The sequence below is a fragment of the Ovis aries genome, chromosome 1, assembly GCF_016772045.2.
Source record: "Ovis aries strain OAR_USU_Benz2616 breed Rambouillet chromosome 1, ARS-UI_Ramb_v3.0, whole genome shotgun sequence".
NCBI classification, from domain to species: Eukaryota; Metazoa; Chordata; class Mammalia; order Artiodactyla; family Bovidae; genus Ovis; species Ovis aries.
Window position 1 is genome coordinate 260,308,714 of NC_056054.1, and position 24,173 is coordinate 260,332,886.

At 40.9% G+C, this 24,173-nt stretch overlaps 1 protein-coding gene across 2 annotated transcripts in view; it reads left to right on the forward strand.

The window, feature by feature from the left end:
• Positions 1 to 24,173, forward strand: part of SH3BGR (SH3 domain binding glutamate rich protein) — a 68,664-nt gene that overhangs the window by 38,848 nt on the left and 5,643 nt on the right. For both annotated transcript variants that reach the window (XM_015092659.3, XM_015092660.3), the window contains 3 exons: positions 5,119 to 5,193; positions 5,834 to 5,926; positions 20,311 to 20,340. In XM_015092659.3, the coding sequence (XP_014948145.2) occupies positions 5,119 to 5,193; positions 5,834 to 5,926; positions 20,311 to 20,340 (198 nt within the window). The remainder of the gene's footprint in view (positions 1 to 5,118; positions 5,194 to 5,833; positions 5,927 to 20,310; positions 20,341 to 24,173) is intronic.

The following is a 24,173-nucleotide window of genomic DNA, read 5'->3' on the forward strand; positions in this document are numbered from 1 at the left end:
GAAATCTCATGGACAGAAGAGCCTTGTGGGCTATGAGTCCAGAGGTTGCAAAGAGCCAGACACAACTTAGTGACTAAATAACAAAAAATAACAGAAAAATTAAAACCTAGTAAAATGAATACTCAACTTTTAAATTTAGGAAAATAGAAAAACAGAGTAATTCACATGCAGTGAATGAATAAAAGGAAAAACCAAGATTAATACAAAATAGAAAGTGTGTATCTGTGTATGTTTATGTGTGTATATATATATTCAATTTATATATCATTTGAATGCAAATCAATGGGGAAACAATAGAAACAGTGAGAGACTTTATTTTCTTGGGCTCCCAAATCACTACAGGTGGTGACTGCAGCCATGAATTTAAAAGATGCTTGCTCCTTCAGAGAAAAGCTATGACCAATCTAGACAGCATATTAAAAAGCAAAGACATTACTTTGCTGACAAAGGTCTGTCGAGTCAAAGCTTTGGTTTTTCCAGTAGTCATGCATGGATGTGAGAGTTGGACCATAAAGAAAGTTGAGTGTCAAAGAATTTATGCTTTTGAACTGTGATGTTGGAGAAGACTCTTGAGAGTCCCTTGGACTGCAAGGAAATCAAACTAGTCAATCCTAAAGGAAATTAGTCCTGAATATTCATTGGAAGGATTGATGCTAAAGCTGAAGCTCCAATCCTTTGGCCACCTAATGTGAAGAACTGAGAATCTGGAAAAGACCCTGATGCTGGGAAAGATTGAAGGCAGGAGGAGAAAGGGAGGACAGAGGATGTGATGGAGTTGGACTCATGACCAACACCATAGGCATGAGTTTGAGCAAGCTCTGGGAGTTGGTGATGGATAGGGAAGCCTGGCATGCTGCAGTCCACAGTGTTGCAGAGTCGGACACAACTGAGTGACTGAACTTGAATACATTTATATGAATTAAAAATATTTATTTGTTTTATTATTGTTTACTTGGCTGCTTGGGGTCTTAGTTTCATCATACAGGATCTTTTGCTCTGGTGCGTGGACTCTAGCTGTGGAGCGTGGGCTCTGTGGTACGTGGGCTCAGTAGTTGCAGTGCACCCAGGCTTAGTTGCTCCACAGCATGTGGGATCTTAGTTCCTCGACCAGGGATCAAACTTGCATTCCCAGCATTGCAAGGCAGATTCTTAACCATTGGACCACTAGGGAAGTCTCCTGTTTATATGTAATTTGGCTGCATATAATTTGAACAGACAAATAAAATAGATAAAATTCCTGATCAATTGAGGTATAACTTAGAAAACTTTCAGTTATACCTAGATCAATTTCTGTTATGAATTTGGATTGGAAAAGTCTAAATAATGTATTAGCAAACTGTATCTAGTAGTGGGTTACAGGTAACTAATTAAAGCAGAATTTTTTCTATTGACATAGTTCATTACATGAACTTATTAATGGAGAAAAACTATAAGATTCTGTCTATAAGTACCAATAAGATATTTGATATAATTAATCAGCTATTCCTGGTTAAAAATAAACATGGATTAAAATATAAGCAGAAGGAAACTGATTAAATGTGATAAAAACCAGTTGTCAAGAGGAAACTATCATAATGAACCATGAAATACTGAAGCATTTCTATTAAAATCAAGCGACAATAGGCATGCCCATCATCACCATATTATTAAACATTGTTTTAGAAATGGTGGCTATTGGGCTTCCCTGGTAGCTCAGATGGTAAAGAATCTGCTTGTAATGCAGGAGACCCTGGTTTTAATTCCTGGGTTGGTAAGATCCCCTGGAGGAAGGATAGGCTACTCACTCCAGTATTCTTGGGTTTCACTGGTGGCTCAGATGCTAAAGATTCCGCCTGCACTGTGGGAGACCTGGGTTTGATCCCTTGGTTGGGAAGATCCCCTGGAGAAGGGAACAGATACCCACTCTAGTATTCTTGCCTGGAGAATCACATGGACAGAGGAGCCATGGACATATTATTAAACATTGTTTTAGAAGCTGTAGTTATTACAATAAAGTAAGAAAATGAAATATCTCATATATACGTAATGTATGATATATAAAAAATATCTTCATTTGTGTATGATGTAAATGTATACTTATAAATTTCAACAGACTCCAGTAAAATTCATTAGAATTAATAACATAGAGTTTCTGGATTAAAGAATGGAAAAATTAGTAGCTTTTACTTGTATCAACTATAATGGATGAGAAGTTAAAATGTAAAAAACAAATCCAGTTCACAATGTTGATAAAAATCTTTAAAATTTTTAGGAGTAAATTTATCTGAAGGACACCAACAAGTACTAAAGTTATGGGAGAGTATGATGCCCTAGGTGAGATGACTTAACAATAAGAAGTGAAAATTTCTAAACTAAGAAATATGTTTAGTGGTATTTCCAAGAAAAGCCTATTTAAAAATTGTTGACACTGGGAAAAATGATCTTAAAATGTACTGGAATAATACAGGTCTGAGAAGAGCCAAAAGTTTTTGAAAAAGGAAACTTTGTAGCAGCTTGCCTTTCTGAATATTAAAATTCATGTTAAAACTACAGTGATAAAAGCTATATATTGGCTTGGGAACATATAAATACATCCAAGGAAAAAAATAAATACATCCATGGATATGTTTATATATTTATATATAGATCAGTGTGTTAACAGATCCAAATGTATATATAGAATTTTATAAATGACAAAAATAACATCTTAATTGAAAGGACAATGGTGGTATATAAATGTTACAGGCATACTTTGTCATCTATCTGGAAGAAAACAGAGCCCTACTTTATACTATACACAAAATTAGATTTCACACGGATTAAATCACTAGATGTTAATAATTAATATAAAATAACTACATGTCAGAAAATAAAAGTTAGATGTGTGCGTGTTAAGTTGCTTCAATCGTTTCTGACTCTTTGCAACCCCATGGTCTATAGCCTGCCAGGCTCCTCTGTCCATAGGATACTCCAGGCAAGAATACTGGAGTTAGTTGCCATGCCCTTCTCCAGGGGATCTTCCTGACCCAGGGATCAAATCCCGTCTCTTAGGTCTCCTGTATTTGCAGGCAGGTTCTTTACCACTCTCCTGGAGAAGGAAATGGCAACCCACTCCCGTACTCTTACTTGGAAAATTCCATGGATGGAGGAGCCTAGTAGGCCACAGTCCATGGGGTTGCAAAGAGTTGGATATGACTGAGTGACTTCACTCTCTCTCTCTTTACCACTAGTGCCACCTGCTGCTGCTGCTGCTAAGTCTCTTCAGTCGTGTCTGACTCTGTGCGACCCCACAGACGGCAGCCCACCAGGCTTCTCTGTCCCTGGGATTCTCCAGGCAAGAACACTGGAGTGGGTTGCCATTTCCTTCTCCAACCCATGCAAGTGAAAAGTGAAAGTGAAGTTGCTCAGTCATGCCCGACTCTTAGCGACCCCATGGACTTGCAGCCTTCCAGGCTCCTCCTTCCATGGGATTTTCCAGGCAAGAGTACTGGAGTGGGGTGCCATTGCCTTCTCTGACTAGTGCCACCTAGGAAGCCCCAAAAGTTAGATAAATTTGTGTATATAAAAGGCTAGAAAACAAAAAATTTCTCTTTTAAAAAAGTGATTTATTATGCATTTATTTAGTTTAGTATAGTGTTGTTTGTAGACACACAAACATGTGGACTTTCTGAATAGCCATCAGTTGGGAAATACATGAATAAGTTATTATATTTTTAACATTAAGCAAATGTTAATAGGAATGAGTTACAACCATATGAATTAATCTGGACAAATGCCCATGATATACTAAGCAAAAGAATCAAGTTGTGTGTAGTATGTACCTATTTATTGTTTTTAAAAAACACAAAAATGAAACAAAAATAGCCTATGTATATGTTAACATAGAGTTGAATACATATAAAGATTTTAATATTGAGTATTGTAGGAGCGTGGGATTGGAGGCTGTGTTTATGGCCCAATTTGTTCCCATGAACTTGAAGTGCCTTTGGAATAAAAATCACCAAATCTTTATGCATTATTATATATTTGTTTCTCTCTTTCTGACTTATGTTACTCTGTATGTCGGTCTCTAGGTCCATCCACATCTCACATGTGGATGTGGAATCTAGGAAAACGGTATAGAAGAACCTATTTGCGAAGCAGAACTAGAGACAGATGTAGAGAAATACATGGACACCAAAGGAGAAAGGGGAGTGGAATGAATTGGGAGATTGGAATTGACACATACACACGCAGGCTTGTAAAATAGATAGCTAATGAGAACCTGGGCTTCCCTGGGGGCTCAGATGGTAAAGAATCTGCCTGCAAAGCAGGAGACCTGGGTTCAGTCTCTAGGTTGGGAAGATCCCCTGGAGAAGGGAATGGCTACCCACTCCAGTATTCTCGCCTGGAGAATTCCATGGACAGAGAATCCTGGGGGCAGGCTACAGTCCATGGGATCATAAAGAGTCAGACATGACTGAGTGACTAACACACACTCAGACGTGCACAATGAGAACCTACTGTATAGCACAGGGAACTCTGCTCAATGCTATGTGGCAGCCTGGATGGGAGGGGAGTTTGGGAGAGAATGGATACTGTACACGTATGGCTGAGTCACTCTGCTGTGCACCGGAAACTCTGCCAACATTGTTAATTGGCTATACTCCAATGTAAACTAAAAAGTTTAAAAAAATCACCGAATTCTACCCTCACCCCACTTTACTAAGATATAATTGAAATATAACATTGTATGAATTTAAGGAGTGCAACACAATGATTTGATATATGTAGATATGTGAAATAATCACCACAGTAAGTTTATTTAACATCTGTTACCTCACATAGTTACAATTCACTTCTGATGAGGAAAATAAACTAGCACTTTAAAAGTCTGGAAACCACTGGATAGATCAGGAAAACATAAAGTAGAAGGTGTATCCTAGCCCTGCCCCTAACTTGCAGTGTGACAAATTTTGCCTTATTTTCTTGTTTCTTAGGTGTGAGTGGTGGTGACTATCTACTGACTTAGGTTACAGCATCATAGTGAAGATAAAATGAAGGGTGAAGACAAACATAGTTTGGAGACTTAAAAGGTGTTGAAATGCAAGCCATTATCCTCAAGAAAACTCTCAAACATTCTCAATTTCTGTGATACAGGTGACAAAGTCGCCTGAGGAAGCGTCTTCCCTTCCTGATGGTGAAGTGGCAGGAGAGGCTCAGAGCACCACAGAGGTAAGAGTTGGTGTCTTGAACCATCTTCCGGGAAACCTGTTTTACATAGCATGTCTACTGGGTTCTAGTTTTTCCGTATCTGTTTGTCTGTCTAGCTCTTCCATCCATCCATCCATCCATCCATCTATCTATCCATCCATCCATCACATCTGTCTATTTATCCATCCATCCATCACACCTATTTAGCTACCCATCCAACTATCTATCCATCCATCCATCACATCTATCATTTCTCTATGTATCTGTCAATCATTCATCATTTATCTCTATCATCTTTTTTAATCTCTAAAATTATAATGCCTCTCTCCGCATAAGCAATAGAAAACAAATACCCCCTAAATATGGAATCCTTTGAAGTTCTCTTCACAAGCCTTAAGTGGATGAATTAACTCCTATTAGGGTCTTTATGACTCTACCATGCCTGTGAGTCGGGTCTGTTCACTGACACTGATGGATCCAATTAGCAATGCTGAGGGTTGGTGATCCTATACTCTAGGAGTTAAGTGACTAGTAAATAGGGGTCTACCTTTGCTTCAGTTATATACTGTATCTAAATAAGGAAACCGTAGCAGTTATGGCCTGGTGTTGTCTTGGAAGTTTATCCAAGGTTGGTGATACCATGGGTTTCCTTTGTGACCAGGGAACAGAGAAGGCTGAAGAAAGTGGAGAACACGAGACACAAGAAGAGGGTGATGAAGATGCGGGCGACCCTGCTGGATCCCAGGAGAAGGATGTGAGTGTTCGCTTTTCTCACTGTAGTTTCACTGGATCCAGTTCTATTCAATAACCATTTATTGAGCTCTGACCAGATGCTGGGAATCTTTCGGGGCACACAGTAGTGAGCTCAAAAGTGATGAACTGAGGAATTAGCCAGGAGGCAGCAGGTAATTTTCACTTAACATGTTAACTGCTGTGTGTGAGGTGGGTGAGGGCTGAAAGGAAGCTAGAAGAAGGGCCTGACTCAGGCCTGGAGTGACAGGCTACACAAGGCTTGTCATTGTGTTGTTAGGGTCAGGTTGACTTCATGTTCTTTCAGAAACAAGGGACATTACATCTTGTTTACAAGTATTGATGAACTTCTATCATACTTGTTGACTTAGAAAAAAAAAGCACAATGTGAGAGTTGTGAATTAAGCTTTATTTGGGCAAAATGAGGACTATAGCCTGGGAGACAGCATTTCAGTTAGCTCTGAGAAACTGCTTCAAAGAGGCAGGGGGAAGGTCAGTATATATGGTCTTTGTGAAGGAGGGGTACATGCAATCAAGCTTATATATTTGGCAGAAGGTTTCTGGTAGTCTTGAGGAGCAGTCATCACCATGAAGGATTTTGGTGCTTTTCTAGATATGAGGAGGTGCAAGAACTGGGCTCATAAAGTCTAGTCCCGAAAATATCTATCTGAGGACTTATTCTGCCAATTCCTCCCAGGGCACAGAGGGCTTTGTTCCTGATCTCCACCCTGAACTCCTTTCTGGGGGTGTTGAAGGTCAGCAGCTGCAGTGGCTCATGGTTTAATCCTGAGCAAGTGACAATTTGTAGTTGACATACTCTACCAAGAGGATTTGTGGGAAGCCAACAGGAGCTGAGGATAAGAGGGGCTGTGGGGGAGGGATTTGAGGCCTCCAATTTGAGGCCAATCAGAGGAACTGCAGGACCCAGCTGATGCAAGGCTACTTCTAAAAGATTCCATTGCAGGGGCTGCAGGGTAAAGGGCCAAGTGGAGACTGTGGTTCTGGAAGCACCAAGCTAAGATAATGGGGGATCAGTTGGGCTACTTAGTCAAGAAATTCTGAAAATGTGGCTGGGAAGCCAGACAAAGGAGAGACCCTGGCACCAAGGGAGCCTGAATGGGCAGGGTAGAAATCAGGAGGATTTCAGTGGGTTTCTGCTTTGGGCCAATTGTAGAAAAGATTATTTACCAAAGCCCAGTGGTTTGCATTTGTCCCTATTTATTGATTCCAGGAGAGGTGTGAACAGCTCTTGATCATTGGACCCTTGTTCCCAGCAGAGAGACTGTGACTGGGAAAGGGGCCAAGACTGACGCCTTGCTATGGAAAATGTGAGATGGCATCAGTTTATCTTTATCTCAAGGAATTTAAATTTGGGAGGAACCAGGGCAGTAAATTCCCTTATGTTTGAACACTGCTATTTCAGTGTTGCTAATTTAAGACCTTTTGACATTTCTGTTTTGAAGAAAGACCAAATCTTCTTCAGTCTTTGCTTAGAAGTTAGGTGGGGTTTCATGGCTGCCTGTATAATTCAGAAATAATCAACTTAACATGAAATGGAGTGACCATTTAATTATCTTGGAGATTATAAAAATCTTTAAAAGTATTTTATAATCTGACTTTGCATGGATTGCCTAAAACACTGGTACAGAATTATTGATTTATACATTGAAATTCAGTTTGCTCTTTTTAAGGCAGAGAAACAAAGGAAAGAAACGTTACGCCCCACCCCCTTTCTCTCATGAGACTTGAGAGGAAGACAGCATCTTGAGGCCAGAGCCTGCTGGCTTCAGCTTCCCAGCTTCTCAGTTGCTGGGCTGGTTAGTTCAGTGAAGTGATAAGCCATTCAGCCTGGGGATTCTCTTGTTAATATTTTCTAAAATTGTGAGCACTTTGCAAGATAAATTACAATCCTGTGGATCCTCATAGGAATTAAAAACATTGTTTTGGTATTTTTGCATGGGCTGTGGTGAAGGAATGACTAAGTTTAGAAGACATTTTTATTTTAGATGAATTAATGTTAATAATTAATTAACATCAATGTTAATTATCAATTCTTTAATAATATTTATTCTACCCTAGTGGCTCAGATTGGAGAAGGCAATGGCACCCCACTCCAGTACTCTTGCCTGGAAAATCCCATGGATGGAGGAGCCTGGTGGGCTTCAGTCCATGGGGTCACAAAGAGTTGGATGTGATTGAGTGACTAACAATTTTTCATTCTACATAAAGAAAGATTTTGACTTTTTCTCATTTAACAAGCGATGCATGCCCTATGACTTACTGTAATTCAGTTAAATAAGGGAGAAAACCATGATCTGTCAGAGAACATTAAAAATGACATAATAACATGATTAGCTTTGGGATTGAATACATAGAAAACTTGATTAAAATTTTAAACAGAGACAAAAGCCATCTGATATTTAGAATGATTGCATTTTGTGCTTCAAGAACCTTCTGTCTGCTTTTCTGGTTTGGGGTTGTTTTTCAAGGTTGAGATGGCTGTCTCAGCTCTTTGTCATCACGTCTCTGCCAGCTGTGCACCCAGGCTTACACAGGCTTATCTGTGATGAGCAGAAAGGCCAATTAGATCACTGTGTTCTACCTTTGTAACATGGATTTTTAAAGTACCAGTCACATGTAGTAGGTTCTTCTAGATATCACAATTCAGATAAATCCAAGGCTTTTAGCTACAAACCCTGGCTCTGTCGAAACCATCTTGGGGCAATCTCATGGATTCTTAGCTTTCGCTGCTCCAGTCTGTTGTAACTAAACAGTGGCTCCCTGCACTTCCTTTTCTAACCAACACTCCATGAGGGATTTAAATAACATTGGATTTGTGGGCTGCTGCTGCTAAATCTAGGTTTAGTTTTCAAAACTTGTGGTTGTGGACCATCAGCTTCACTGATTTCTCTAGACATCGTTTATCTGCTTCATGTCTCCACTTCTGGCAGGCAGGAAATTCAATCTAGGTGAAGCATTTCAGAGACCCACTCCTCTCCAGGGACTTAAGAGTCATCTTGGGGTCTTCAGGGGTGACGGGAGGCCAGAGGGCCCTGGTTCTTTATGGTGGTCCTCTGTGATGTGGGTTTCCTGATGCCCATTGGAAACTCTTAATGCTGGTCCCTCAGCATGGGTTAGGCCCTCTGCCCTGGCTGGATGTGGCCATGCCTCTCACAGTGACCAGCCCTCTGACCGCAGTTGATGCTTCCCTGAGCATCGTGTCCAGGTGCTGCCCTGATGCCCCAGGGGTCCCTGGCTCAGCTTTTGCATCAGGCACCACCTGGAACATCCACCTCCTTCTCTCTTTTGAATCTGGCTGCTTCTATCTTCTCAGCTCCAAGCCCTAAACTCCAAGGACTTTTTTTGCATTGATCATCTAGCCTCCTCACCTCTCTCAGCCCAGGGTTTTGAAAAGCACAGTCAGTAACTTCTTCCCAGCAGGCGGGGGACCGGAACAAGTATGTGGCTGTCTCCTTGGAGTTTGTGTGTGGGGAAGACAGTAACTCTTATTTTGGGTAGCAGGGAGAACAAAATGAGAATTTGTATCCTGGTATATACCATTGCTTCCCAGGTAGCGCAGTGGTAAAGAATCCACCTGTAATCCAGGAGACGAGGATTTGAGCCTGGGGTGGGGAAGATCCCTGGAGAAGGAAATGGCGACCCACTCCAGTATTCTTGCATGGAAAACTCCATAGACAGAGGAGCCTCGCGGGCTACAGTCCATGGTGTTGGAAAGAGTTGGACATGACTGAGCGACTGAGCACATGTATACAGCCGCATGTTCATGACAAGGCATACAAACATAGTTTAACCTGTTATTCTGAAAGAATTACAGACTCACAGGGATCTAGTACTGAGTCCTGTGTGCTCTTCTCCTGGCTTCCCCTAGTGATGACATCTCAGCTGGCTGCAGTAGGAGGTAGAAACCAAGAGTATGACCCTGGTGCATCTCTGTTAAGTAGACTTATAGACCATATTCAGGGTTGACCATTTTCCCAAAAGCTTTCATTTGTGTGTTAAACACCATTCTTGTGTGTCCAGTAGTCATGTATGGATGTGAGAGTTGGACTATAAAGAAAGCTGAGTGCAGAAGAATTGATGCTTTTGAACTGTGGTGTTGGAGAAGACTCTTGAGAGTCCCTTGGACTGAAAGGAGATCCAACCAGTCCATTCAGGACTAAAGGAAATCAGTCCTGACTATTCACTGAAAGGGCTGATGTTGAAGCTGAAACTCTAATACTTTGGCCACCTGATTCGAATAACTGACTCATTGGAAAAGACCCTGATGCTGGGAAAGATTGAAGGCAGAAGGTGAAGGGGACAACAGGGGATGAGATGGTTGGATGGCATCACTGACTCAATGGACATGAGTTTGACCAAACTCCAGGAGATGGTGAAGAACAGGGAGGCCTGGTGTGCTGCAGTCCATGGAATCACAAAGAGTCAGACATGACTGAGCAACTGAACAGAACTGTGTGTTCAGAACCATTTCCAAGTGGGCAGTGGTAATAGCTCCCTCCAGTGGCTGGGAGTGTTAAAACCAGTGATAGACCAGCTGAGTGTCTAAGCTCACCTGATTTCAACTACTGCACATGCTTATTCAGTACACACTTCTAAGTGCTCAGATGATGCCAGTTTCATGGGGAAGATATTTATCGAAGAATATCAGATTGATTTAAAAAATCATAATTATTTCCTCTAATGATGTGGACTTTTCCTGACCACCAATCCAAACCTTGGGGGTTCTTACACATAAGATGCTGAAGCGTATGTTACCTACTTGCTGACAGGTCGGGGCAGTGTTTGGGAGGCAAAATGGTGCACCATGAAAAGGGCTTTCATTCCTGTCTAAGATGAAATCACCTGCAGCTTCAGATCTACAGAGAGGGAACTTCATGGTTCCCTTCCCTGATGACCAGGGAGGGATGAGGGGCTAAGGAGGAGAGGGGAGGTTTGTGAATACTACCAGAGGGGGAAAGAAGGCAAGCAGGTCACCTCAGCTTCTGGGAATGCTGAGAAGGGAACTGCAGACTGGGGGTGTCATGAGAACTTTACGAAACCTTGGAAGTAAAAGGTGCAATTTGTTCATCTTTGTGTTTGGTTTTCATTGAGGCCAAAATATTTTACATTGTGTTCTTTGCCATTTCAGTGATCCTCTCCAGAACCTTCTGACACCTTGGCTTGACTGACTACATGATTATGGTCTATACATATTCCCCACTCTGCTTCCTCTAAAATTAGTCTTGAGGATAGTTTCTACATCAAGGGGCAGGTGTTGGTTTAGGTCCACCATGAACTGGTGAGTCTAAGGCTGAGCCCCCATACTGTCTGATGATGGAGAGAACCCTGCTCTTATTCCTGACCTCCAGCCTGGTCACTCTTTTCAGATCCCTCTGGGCTGGCCCCTGCCTTCCTTCCATACTGACCACTTGTCTTAACCAGCCACTGCCTGACACTCACCATGGCTGACACCTGTCCTTAGTCCTGGCCACATGCCATGTCAGCAGCCTGCCTCCCTGGCCAACTTCCCAAGAGAAACAGCTGCTATGAAATTCTAAGGCTTCTCACTTTGGAGGCTTCCTCTGACTAGATTTCTTTTTTAAAAAGTTTATTTACTTATTTTTAATTGAAGGATAACTGCTCTACAATATTTTGTTGGTTTCTGCTAAATATCGACATGAATCACCATATGTTTGCCCATGTCCCCTCCCTCTTGAACCTCCCTCCCTCCTCCCTCCCCATCCCATCCTGCTAGGTTGTTACAGAGCCCTGGTTTGAGTACCCTAAGTCACACAGCAAATTCCTATTGGCTATCTATTTTACATATGGTAGTGTATGTTTCTATGTTACCTTCTTCATGCATTCCACCCTCTCCTTCTTCCCCACCCATCTTTTCTTAAGTGTATTCTCTATGTCTGTGTCTCCACTGATGGACTAGCTTTCTTAGAAGAACAAGAAGGTAAAACAATTTTAAGTTGTAGCTTAGTCCAGTGCAGGATTCAAACCTATCCTGTTGTTGTTGTTTACTTGCTCAGTCGTGTCTGACTCTTTGTGACTCCATGGACTGTAGTCCACCAGGCTCTTCTATCCATGGGATTTCCTAGGCAAGAATACTGGAGATGTAGCCATTTCCTCCTCCAGGGGATGTTCCTGACTCAGGGATTGAACCCATGTTTCCTGCATTGCAGGCAGATTCTTTACCATCTGAGCCTCCAGAGGATATTTAAGGATCTGCATAATTCTGATGCTTTAAAATTTCATGAGCTAAGTGACCATTTGGAGAAGGCAATGGCACCCCACTCCAGTACTCTTGCCTGGAAAATCCCATGGGCAGAGGAGCCTGGTAGGCTGCAGTCCATGGGGTCGCCAAGAGTTGGACATGAGGGTGGTGGGAGGGGGGTTCATGTTTGGGAATGCATGTACACCCGTGGTGGATTCATGTCAATGTATGGCAAAACCAATACAGTATTGTAAAGTAAAATAAAGTAAAATAAAAATTAAAAAAAAAAAGAGTCGGACATGACTGAGCGACTTCACTTTCACTTTTCACTTTCATGCACTGGAGAAGGAAATGGCAACCCACTCCAGTGTTCTTGCTGGAGAATCCCAGGGACAGGGAGCCTGATGGGCTGCCATCTATGGGGTCGCACAGAGTCGGACACGACTGAAGTGACTTAGCAGTAGCAGTAGCAAATGACCGTTGTATCTAATACTGTGGGCAAGAATCCCTTAGAAGAAATGGAGTACCCTCATAGTCAACAAAAGAGTCCAAAATGCAGTACTTGGATGCAATCTCAAAAATGACAGAATGATCTCTGTTCGTTTCCAAGGCAAACCATTCAGTATCACAATAATCCAAGTCTATGCCCCGACCAGTAATGCAGAAGAAGCTGAAATTGAACGGTTCTGTGAAGACCTACAAGACTTTCTAGAACTAACACCCAAAAAAGATGTCCTTTTCATTATAGGGGACTAGAATGCAAAAGTAGGAAATCAAGAGATACCTAGAGTAACAGGCAAGTTTGGCCTTGGAGTACAAAATGAAACAGGACAAAGGCTAACAGAGTTTTGCCAAGATTACACATTGGTCTTAGCAAACACCTTCTTCCAACAACACAAGAGAAGACTCTACATGTGGACATCACCAGATGGTCAATACCGAAATCAGATTGGTTATATTCTTCACAGAAGAAAATGGAGAAGCTCTATACAGTCAGCAAAAAAAAAAAAAAAGACCAGGTGCTGACTGTGGCTCAGATAATGAACTCTTTATTGCAAAATTCAGACAAATTGAAGAAAGTAGGGAAAACCACTAAACCACTAGGTATGACCTAAATCAAATCTCTTACGATTATACAGTAGAAGTGACAAATAGACTCAAGGGATTAGATCTAATAGACAGAGTGCCTGAAGAACTATGGATGGAGGTTCATGACATTGTTCAGGAGGCAGTGATCAAGACCATCCCCAAGAAAAAGAAATGCACAAAGGTAAAATGGTTGTCTGAGGAGGCTTTACATATAGCTGAGAAAAGAAGAGAAGCAAAAGGCAAAGGAGAAAAGGAAAGATACCCATCTGAATGCAGAGTTCCAAAGAATAGCAAGGTGAGATTAGAAAGCCTTTCTTAGTGATTGATGCAAAGAAACAGAGGAAAACAATGGAATGGGAAAGACTAGAGATCTCTTCAAGAAAATTAGAAATACCAAGGGAACATTTCTTGCAAAGATGGGCACAATAAAGGACAGAAATGGTATGGACTTAACAGAATCAGAAGATATTCAGAAGAGGTGGCGAAAATACACAGAAGAACTATACAAAAAAGATCTTCATGACCCAGATAACCACAATGGTGTGATTACTCACCTAGAGCCAGACATCCGGGAATGAGAGGTCAAGTGGACCTCAGGAAGCATCACTATGAACAAAGCTAGTGGAGGTAATGGAATTCAGCTGAGCTATTTCAAGTCCTAAAAGATAATGCTGTGAAAGTGCTGCACTCAATATGTCAGCAAGTTTGGAAAATTCAGCAGTGGCCACAGGACTGGAAAAGGTCAGTTTTCATTCCAATCCCAAAGAAGGACAATGCCAAAGAATGTTCAAACTACTACACAATTGCACTAATCTCACATGCTAACAAAGTAATGCTCAAAATTCTCCAAATGAGGCTTCAAAAGTATATGAACCAAGAACGTCCAGATGTTCAAGCTGGATTTAGAAAAGGCAGAGGAACCAGAGATCAAATGGCCAACATCTGTTGGATCATAGAAAGAGCAAGAGAGTTCCACAAAAACATCAACTTCTACTTTATTGACTGCCAAAGCCTTCAACTATGTGGATCACAATAAACTGTGGAAAATTCTTAAAGAGATGAGGATACCTCCTGAGAAATCTGTATGCAGGTCAAGAAGCAACAGTTAGAACTGGACATGGAACAACAGACTGGTTCTAAATAGGAAAAGGAGTTTGTCAGGCTATATACTGTCACCCTGCTTATTTAACTTATATACAGAGTACATTATGTGAAATGCCGGGCTGGATGAAGCACACGCTGGAATCAAGATTGCTGTGAGAAATATCAATGTCATCGAAGACATGCAGATGACACCATCCTTATGGTAGAAAGCGAAGAGGAACTGAAGAGCTTCTTGATGAAAGTGAAAGACGAGAGTGAAAAATCTGGCTTAAAACTCAACATTCAAAAAAACCAATATCATGGCATCCAGTCCCATCACTTCAAGGCAAATAGATGGGGAAACAATGGAAACAGTGACAGACTTTATTTTGGGGGGCTCCAAAATCACTGCAGATGGTGACTGCAGCCATGAAATGAAAAGACGCTTGCTCCTTGGAAGAAAAGCTACGACCAACCTAGAGAGCATATTAAAAACAGAGACATTACTCTTCCAACAAAGGTCCGTCTAATGAAAGCTATGGTTTTTCCAGTATTCATGTGTGGATGTGAGAGTTGGATCATAAAGAAAGCTGAGTGTTGAAGAATTGATGCTTTTGAACTATGGTGTTGGAGAAGACTCTTGAGAGTCCCTTGGACTGCAAGGAGATCAACCTAGTCAAACCTAAAGGAAATCAGTCCTGAATATTCATTGAAAGGACTGATGCTGAAGCTGAAACTTCAATTCTTGGCCACCTGATACAAAGAACAGACTCATTGGGAAACACCCTGATCCTGGAAAAGACTGAAGGCGGGAGGAGAAGAGGATGACAGTGGATGAAATGGTTGGATGGCATCACTGACACGATGGACATGAGTTTGAGTATGCTCTGGGAGTTGGTGATGGACAGGGAAGCCTGGCATGCTGCACTCCTTGGGGTTGCAAAGAGTTGGACATGAAAGGGCAACTGAACTGTAGGATGGGTATTGAAGTTTTTATTTAATAACTATCCCATCTCCTCCTAAGAAAGATTTGAGGCAGGAATGGCATACATAAATACCTTAATTCAACATTTTATTGACAGATTGAATGCTGCCTCATGCCAGGCAGTCCAGGGACTGGGGATGGAGCTATGAAAATGAGCTTCTGTTCTGGTAGAGCTGATGATGGTCTTAGCCAAGTTTCTTCAAAGCTTATGTGACCTTTAAAACTTTTTTTAATTTGAGTATAGTTACTTTACAATATGTGTTAGTTGCTACATTACAGCAAAGTAAATCAGCTATTTGTGTACATATATCCCCTCCCTTCTGGACTTCCTTCCCATGCAGGTCACCACAGAGCACGGAGTAGAGTTCCTTGTACTATACAATAGGTTTTAATTAGTCACCTATTTTATACACAGAAGTGTATATACGTCAATTCCTGTCTCCCAATTCACCCAACCGCTCCTTTCTCTCTTGGTCTCCATACGTTTGTTCTCTATGTCAATGTCTCTACTTTGCAGATAGATTCACCTGTACCATTTGTCTACATCCCACATATATGTGTTAATATACAGTATTTGTTTTTCTTTACTTGACCTTTTGAGGCTAAGAATCTCTAGAAATTCTCTGAGCAATCACTTTTTTCTATTTAATGTTTCTTTCAAGAAATCAAGGTCAATTCAGATATTGATAAAAGCCCTAGGTTCCTTGGTAATTGCTGCTGCTGCTAAGTCACTTCAGTCGTGTCCGTCTCTTAGCTACCCCATGGACTGCAGCCCACCAGGCTCCCCTGTCCCTGGGATTCTCCAGGCAAGAACACTGGAGTGGGTTGCCATTTCCTTCTCCAATGCATGAAAGTGAAAAGTGAAAGTGAAGTCGGTCAGTCGTGTCTGACTCTTAGCGACCCCATGGACTGCAGCCCACCAGGCTCCTCCATCCATGGTATTTTCCAGACAAGAGTACTGGAGTGGGGTGCCATTGCCTTCTCCCGGTAGTTGCTGCTAGCTAACCTCTAAAAGTTGAGATGACCACTAATTCCTATAAGAACTCAGTGTCCTCCAGCCTAGCTCTAAGGATAAGTCCATTTTTAATAGTGTGTTTTTTAAAATTCATTTGCTTCAACTGTACACAATTAATGAAAATAATTGGATTTAGAAAAGTATAAAGCTCTACATAGCTGATAGTTCTGTCTCCCATAGTGAATTCTAATTTGATTGTATGTAGATAAGAAGAAAATGAATGTTCTTTGAGATCTAAAGAGTTAATAGATCTAAAAGAGTTACAGGTTCATTTATTTAGTCACTTAACACATTTATTGAATTTATTCCAGACAGTAGCTGGGTCCTGGAAATCTAAAAATGAACAAGGATACATGTTGTGCTCCCAAGAGCACACAGACTAGTCAGGGAGGCCAATAAATGATGATTGTGGGAGCAAATAAGGAGATTCTTTAACTCAGCCCTTGTTGTTGTTGGTTAGTCGCTAAGTTGAGCTTGACTCTGCCACCCCATGAACTGTAACCTGCCAGGCTCCTCTGTCCATGGGATTTCCCAGGCAAGAAAACTGGAATGGGCTGCCATTTCCTTCTCCAGGGGATCTTCCCCACCTAGGGATCAAACTTGATTCTGCTGCCTTGGCAGGCAAATTCTTCACTACGGAGCCACCAGGGAAGCCCCTTCAGTTCAGTTCAGTTCAGTCGCTCAGTCGTGTCCGACTCTTTGTGACCCCATGAATCACAGCACACCAGGCCTCCCTGTCCATCACCATCTCCCAGAGTTCACTCAAACTCACATCCATTGAGTTGGTGATGCCATCCAGCCATCTCATCCTCTGTCATCCCCTTCTCCTACTGCCCCCAATCCCTCCCAGCATCAAAGTCTTTTCCAATGAGTCAACTCTTCGCATGAGGTGGCCAAAGTACTGGAGTTTCAGCTTTAGCATCAGTCCTTCCATGAACACCCAGGACTGATCTCCTTTAGAATGGACTGGTTGGATCTCCTTGTGGTCCAAGGGACTCTCAAGAGTCTTCTCCAACACCACACTTCAAAAGCATCAATTCTTTGGTGCTCATCTTTCTTCACAGTCCAACTCTTGCGTCCATACATGACCACTGGAAAACCATAGCCTTGACTAAACAGACTTTTGTTGGCAAAGTAATGAATCTGCTTTTGAGTATGCTGTCTAGGTTGGTCATAACTTTTCTTCCAAGGAGTAAGTGTCTTTTAATTTCATGGCTGCAGTCACTATCTGCAGTGATTTTGGAGCCCAAAAAGATAAAGTCTGACACTGTTTCCTCATCTATTTCCCATGAAATGATGGGGCTGGATGCCATGATCTTCGTTTTCTGAATGTTAAGCTTTAAGCCAACTTTTTCACTCTCCTCTTTCACTTTCATCAAGAGGCTTTTAGTTCCTCTTGACTTTCTGCCATAAGGGTGGTGTCATCTGCATATCTGAGGTTATTGATATTTCTCCTGGAAGCCCCTAGGGGTCAGGAATGTCTTCCTTGAAAGTATCATTGTACGCAGTGTCCTGGAATGATCAGTGTAGCTGATCATTAGCTGAAGTAAAACATGATGTGACTAGAAAGGTGAGCAGAAGCCAGATCATGACGGCCTCTCAACCATTCTAAAGATTATGGATTTATCATGAGAAGATCGAGGGTTTTAGACACGAGGTGGATTGTCTTTTTAAAATTAATTAATCATTTTTTGACTGCACTACGTCTTCTTGCTGGGTGTGGGCTCTCTCTAGTTCTAGTTAGCAGGGGCTACTCTCTAATTGCAGTGCACAGGGTTCTCATCATAGTGACTTCTCTTGTTGGTCAGCACAGGCTCTAGAGCTCAGGCTCAGCAATTGTGGTGCACAGGTTTAGTTGCCCTGAAGCATGTGGGAGCTTCCAGAACCAGGGATGGAAGCTGTGTCCCCTGCTTTAGCAGGCATATTCCCAACAATTGGACCACCAGGGAAGTCCCTGGGATGTCTTTTAGAAAGATATCTCTGGCTATAGTGTAGAGAGTTACTTGGAGATAAGGAAGCCTAGAGGTGATGTAATCTTGGTGAGAGAAGATGGCAGTCATGGTGAAGGAAAGACAAGGCATTGGAAGAGGTAGACAATATCAAAGATATTTAATATTCAACACATTGCTGAAAAACCAACACTCGGATTCTGCAACAAGTGCAGGACTCTCTTTTCCTGAACTTTATAAGACTTGCTGTGTTGCCAGCTTCAGTTTAGAGATTCCCCATACTGGGACAACTCTTGGGTTGACTCAGCTTAAGCCAGCTGGATCAGGCTTTCTGTATTTTCTTTGCCAGCATCAGAAATCTGAGAATATTGTTCTGGAGCTGGCCAAGAACTTGAGGTTGGGCCAGAGGAGGTGGCCATATGGAAGGCCCTCCATGCCTTATCTTCTGTGATAATCTTGAGAGGTAGCCTGGTGGAGTAGGAAGAACATTAAGTTAGGAAACAGGAGAAGGGGGCGACAAAGGATGAGATGGTTGGAAGGCATCACCAACTCAATGGACATGAGTTTGAGCAAACTCTGGGAGATAGCGAAGGACAGGGAAGCCTGGTGTGCTGCAGTCCACTGGGCCACAGAGAGTTGGACACGCTTAGTGACTGAACAACAACAACAACCAAGAGTCTCAGAGTAAGTCCTGATTGTGTTACTTGGCTTCTGATTTTTGTCTAATTACTTAACTCTGTGGTCTTTGTGTCCTCATTTGTCCAAAGAAGAGAATGAGTAAGAGGATTTAGGTAATTATGAGGTTGCTTTCAACTCCTTTGGTCCAGAATTCCATGAGCTCACTGTCTGCTTTGAAAGGCATTGGGAATGTTTAGCAGAGAAGGCAATGGCACCCACTCCAGTACTCTTGTCTGGAAAATACTGTGGATGGAGGAGCCTGGTAGGCTGCATTCCATGGGGTCGCTAAGAGTCAGACACAACTGAGCGACTTCACTTTCACTTTTCACTTTCATGCATTGGAGAAGGAAATGGCAACCCACTCCAGTGTTCTTGCCTAGAGAATCCCAAGGATGGGGGAGCCTGGCGGGCTGCCGTCTATGGGGTCACACAGAGTAGGACATGACTGAAGTGACTTAGCAGCAGCAGCAGCAGCAGCAGGAATGTTTAGGGATTACTCTTTAGAACCAGATCTTCCTGCCCAATTAAAGCCATTGTAATACTCTGGCCCCAGAAAGGCTCATCAGAGGGCCATTCTGGGAAAGGATGTCAAGGTTCTTATTTCTTTGCAATTTTAGGAAGTATTGCCTGGTTTTCCTACTTTGATCCCAGGGAAATAGAAACTTCCATGCATTGGTAGAGTGGAGACCTGTTTGAGCCTGGAAATGGCTTTATCATTTCTTAACTTTAAGTTTCTTTCTTTAGCCAGGATTCAGTGTTTAAATGGTTTAGAAATGTTATTTGTTCTGATGGAGGATAAATTTTTGGTCTACTTTTATTAATTGGTTCAGAACTGAAGTAAGGCATACTTAATAGGCCATAAAAGCAGAAAAGACATAATTTTGTTCAAATTTTCTAGTTGCTTACATATATAGTCTGAATTTTCCTTGATAGCTCTATAGGTCTGCAATATGCTTTGGATATAGAATAGTATTAAACTTATAATTAAGCAGTATTCCTAATTAGTTGTATTTTCTTAGGAGTAAGAATGATGAAAATATGTCTTTGATTTTATAATATTCCAAGGACTCAAAATAAAATGCATGAAATAAGTAGGCATTGCTCAGTTATCATATCTTTGCTATTGATGTTTCTCAATAAATTGATATTCTTCATTTTGGTAAACATGCATTTATTATAGCTTGCTTAATTTCTATTTATTTTTTTAACTAAAATTTTTTATAGTTTTAAATTTTTATGCAATTTTACAAGTTGCTTCCCATTTACAGTTATTACCAAGTATTGGCTATATAGTTTGCTTAATTTTTAGATTCAACTTAAAACTGATGTGAATTTATGTTTTTATTTAATTTCTGTTTGTGGATTTAAGGAAGAAGAGGGAGAGACAGCAGCGGAAGAGGTACAGTAGCATATTTCACAGTTGTGTTGTGCTTAACAGAAGCAGCTTTTAGGTGAGAGAATTGCAGCTTTCCCAATATTTCACCATGTTCATGATACAGAGAAGCTGACTCGACCCGCATTCCCAGAAAGTGAATGTAGGTCTCCTTTAGCCTGCCAAGAAAAGAAATAAAATAAGTTGGAGATAGATATGGAGGTGAATGAAGAAATAGGGGCTCTGAACCCTTCTCCTCTTGTGGTGAAGGTGTCATCAATGAAGTCAGGCCAGGCTGGACCTAATCCTTCAGTGGTGATGTCTTCTCCCTTCTTCCTTCCCACCCCATTAAATAGCGCACCATTTATGCCGCTTGTGTGGTTCTTACTGGTGTTACTGCCTCCTATTTACCTTGTTGGTCAGTGAGGAATTCCCTCCTTCTGGTTATGGGAATGGCAGACACACAACTGGACACACTCACTGGACAAATGAGATGGACAGGGCTTATTTTATTTTCTTAATTAATTAATTAATTTTAACTGGAGGATAATGACTTTACAATATTGTGGTGATGTTTGCCATACATTGACATGAAATAGCCACAGGTATGGACAGGGTTTATTATTCGCATGTTCTCCAAGCCCAGGGGATGAGGTCATTCACACAGTGCAGGGCCACACGGGGTAGGGTCACTTGGGAACAGTGTGAACAACCAGGGCTCTGGGGGGCAGGTTGTGTAGAATCAAGAGGGTGGGTGTCCCCAAGTCCACATGGGGGGCAAGGTTGGCCTGATTGAGTAATTCTGGGGTGAAAGCAGGCACTGCATCTGGTCCCTTGATACTGAGGGCTGCTTGGGTGAGAGACCTAATTTGTGGGAGCAGAGGGGGAGGGGAGCCAGTGGTCAGGCCATTGTAAGTCTTCCCAATTTTACCAATGTTAAGGCAGTGGATAATACTGAGTCTTAATTGTAGTCTTGCACCATGGTATGTACCTTAGATACCAGGAGGTTTAAACATGCAACTCATCATTTAGTGTCTGGAAGACCTGTGACATAGGTAAGTAACCACGTGGTTCCAGGATTCCTAGTGTGAATCTATCCAGGGGGAGCATTACTATTTGTGTGTATGTGTTTTTTTTTGGGGGGGAATGTAATTGATTTACGGTGTTATGTTAGTTTCAGATGTGTAACAAAGTGATTCATATGTGATTCTTTTCCCTTACATGTTGTTATAATATATTGAGTAGAATTCCCTATGCTATGCAATAATTACTGACCAGGGGCACCACAACTAAGAGCCAGGCAAATAAAATAATAATAATAATAAAAAAGAGTTGCACAAATTAAGAAAATAATTGAGTACTGAGGATACAAGTACATTTAAAACAATGAAAGAAGTTATAAAACAATATTAGTGATATTAAGGATAAAATTTAAAGGAATAAAATATATCCTCTGTAACATATAATTTAAACTATTATTGGGCTGGCCAACATGTTTGTTTACAGGATCTATGCTCAAATAATAACCAACATTCCTAGGGAGACCTCATATCTCACTTTTGGAGCTGGGAGTTATTTGAACAAATGAAGAATTTAATTAAAATGTTAAATCACAAAAATGTAGAGACCTTAAACATTTATTTTAACTTGAACATGTGTATTTATATACACATACAAATATACAAATGTGCCAAGCTTTTGGATGCAGGACAAAAATTGCTTCTTTAAAAAATAGTCCAATGACTAGATTTACCCACTGTCTTTCTAACATAATCAGTAGTCTGTCTAGAAATTCCAGCTTTTGTTTCTTTCCCTTTGGGTTTCATGAGTCCTCCTTACCACCCAAGCTTTTCGACACTTCATTTGATGACAGACATATGTTGGTCTTTTCAAAGTATTCCATTAACTTTACATGGGAAAAAAGTTCTTTTCATGTTCATATTTCATTGGATTCCATGGTGCTTATTTTTTTTTTTAAAGATTTTTTTGATGTGTACCATTTTTAAAGTCTTTATTGAATTTTTTACAACATTGCTTTTGTCTTATGTTCTGTTTTTTTGGCCTCAAGGCACGTGTGATCTTAGCTTCTCGACTAGGAATTGAACCTGTACCCCCAGAACTGGAAGGCAAAGTCTTAACCACTGCACCCCAGGGAAGTCCCTATGATATTTATTCAAGTTGTATAATTACAATAAGACTGACTTGGATATACCAGCATGGGAACAAACATAACCCAGTCTGGTAAATGAAGACTTTGGCGGGTGGTGATACCAAACCTACTTGTAAGCACTCACCATGCCTTCATCAGCCAGTGTTATTTGAGAGAGAACACAGGCTTCTGCGTTGCAGGCAGACTCTTTACCGTCTGAGCCACCAGGGAAGTCCAGGCTTCAGCAGAGGTTCTCAAAGAGGGTTTCCAGAGCAGAAGCAGCTGCCTCACCTGGGAACCACTACAAATACACGTTTTCAGGCCTGGCCCCAGATCTATAAGCTCAGAAGCCTTGAGTTGGAGCCCAGTAGATTGTTTTGAGATGCTCTTCAGGTGATTCTGATGCTCTGTCAAGGGTGAGAACATAGGTTCTAAGTGACCCAAGGGTTGCCAAGTGGAGGTCAAGGGCAACAACTCCTACTGTTTTGGTGCTCGTAATTGCTTTTGTTGCTCAGTTGCTTTGTTGTGTCCAGCTGTTTTCAACCCCAGGGACTGTAGCAAGCCAGGCTTTCCTGTCCTTCATTATCTCCCAGAGTTTGCTCAGACTCATGTCTATTGAGTTGATAATGCATCTGCATTGTGGGGCTTCAGGATTGAAAGGAATGAGGGATCACACAGAGGTAAAAACAGCTGATCAGAGCCTCCAACTGTTTGCGGCAGAGCCTTTCTCTCTGCCATCCTTCCTGTACCCGTGAAGGAAAATACCAACCACGGGAAAGGAAAAGAAATAGCAGCTATATTCCAATAAAAATTAATTAACAAGTACAAATGCTAATCAGAGAGCTAAATTAAAATGGAAAACTCAAGGAAAGATAGAATATTTACCAAAAGTCACATGTATTGTCTAGGTATTTCAGTGGAAGGTCATTCACATTAAAGAAGGTCCCCTGTCATAAGAAACTCCTCCTTAAAACTTTTGCTGATATTTAAAATTGCAAATAATTCATGACATTTATAGAAAGTTTAGATAATACAGAGAAAAACAGAAACTAATAAGTTTATAAACCCATTACCCCAAGAGACCCACTAGTTACACACTCATACACATGCACACACATATTTATCAAACCTTCGTGGATACTCTTCTGTAATCTACTTTTTTTTTTTGTAATCTACTTTTATTCATGTAATTAAGCTATATATTTTATGGGGATGGTTTTTTTTTTTTTTATTAAACCTTCATGGACACTCTTCTGTAATCTACTTTTTTTTGTAATCTACTTTTATTCATGTAATTAAGCTATATATATTTTTTGTAATCTACTTTTATTCATGTAATTAAGCTATATATTTTATGGGGATGGTTTTTTTTTTGTAATCTACTTTTATTCATGTAATTAAGCTATATTTTTTTGTAATCTACTTTTATTCATGTAATTAAGCTATATATATATTTTTTGTAATCTACTTTTATTCATGTAATTAAGCTATATATTTTATGGGGATGGTTTTTTTTTTGTAATCTACTTTTATTCATGTAATTAAGCTATATATTTTATGGGGATGGTAAATATAGATCTGTTTCATTATGTTAATATTATTTTATCAAACTCATCCCTATTATTAGACCTAAAAGTTATTTTTAGCCTATTCTATACAGTGACTTTTTATTACCCGTATATTATATCTTTCCAATAATAAATTTTCATTT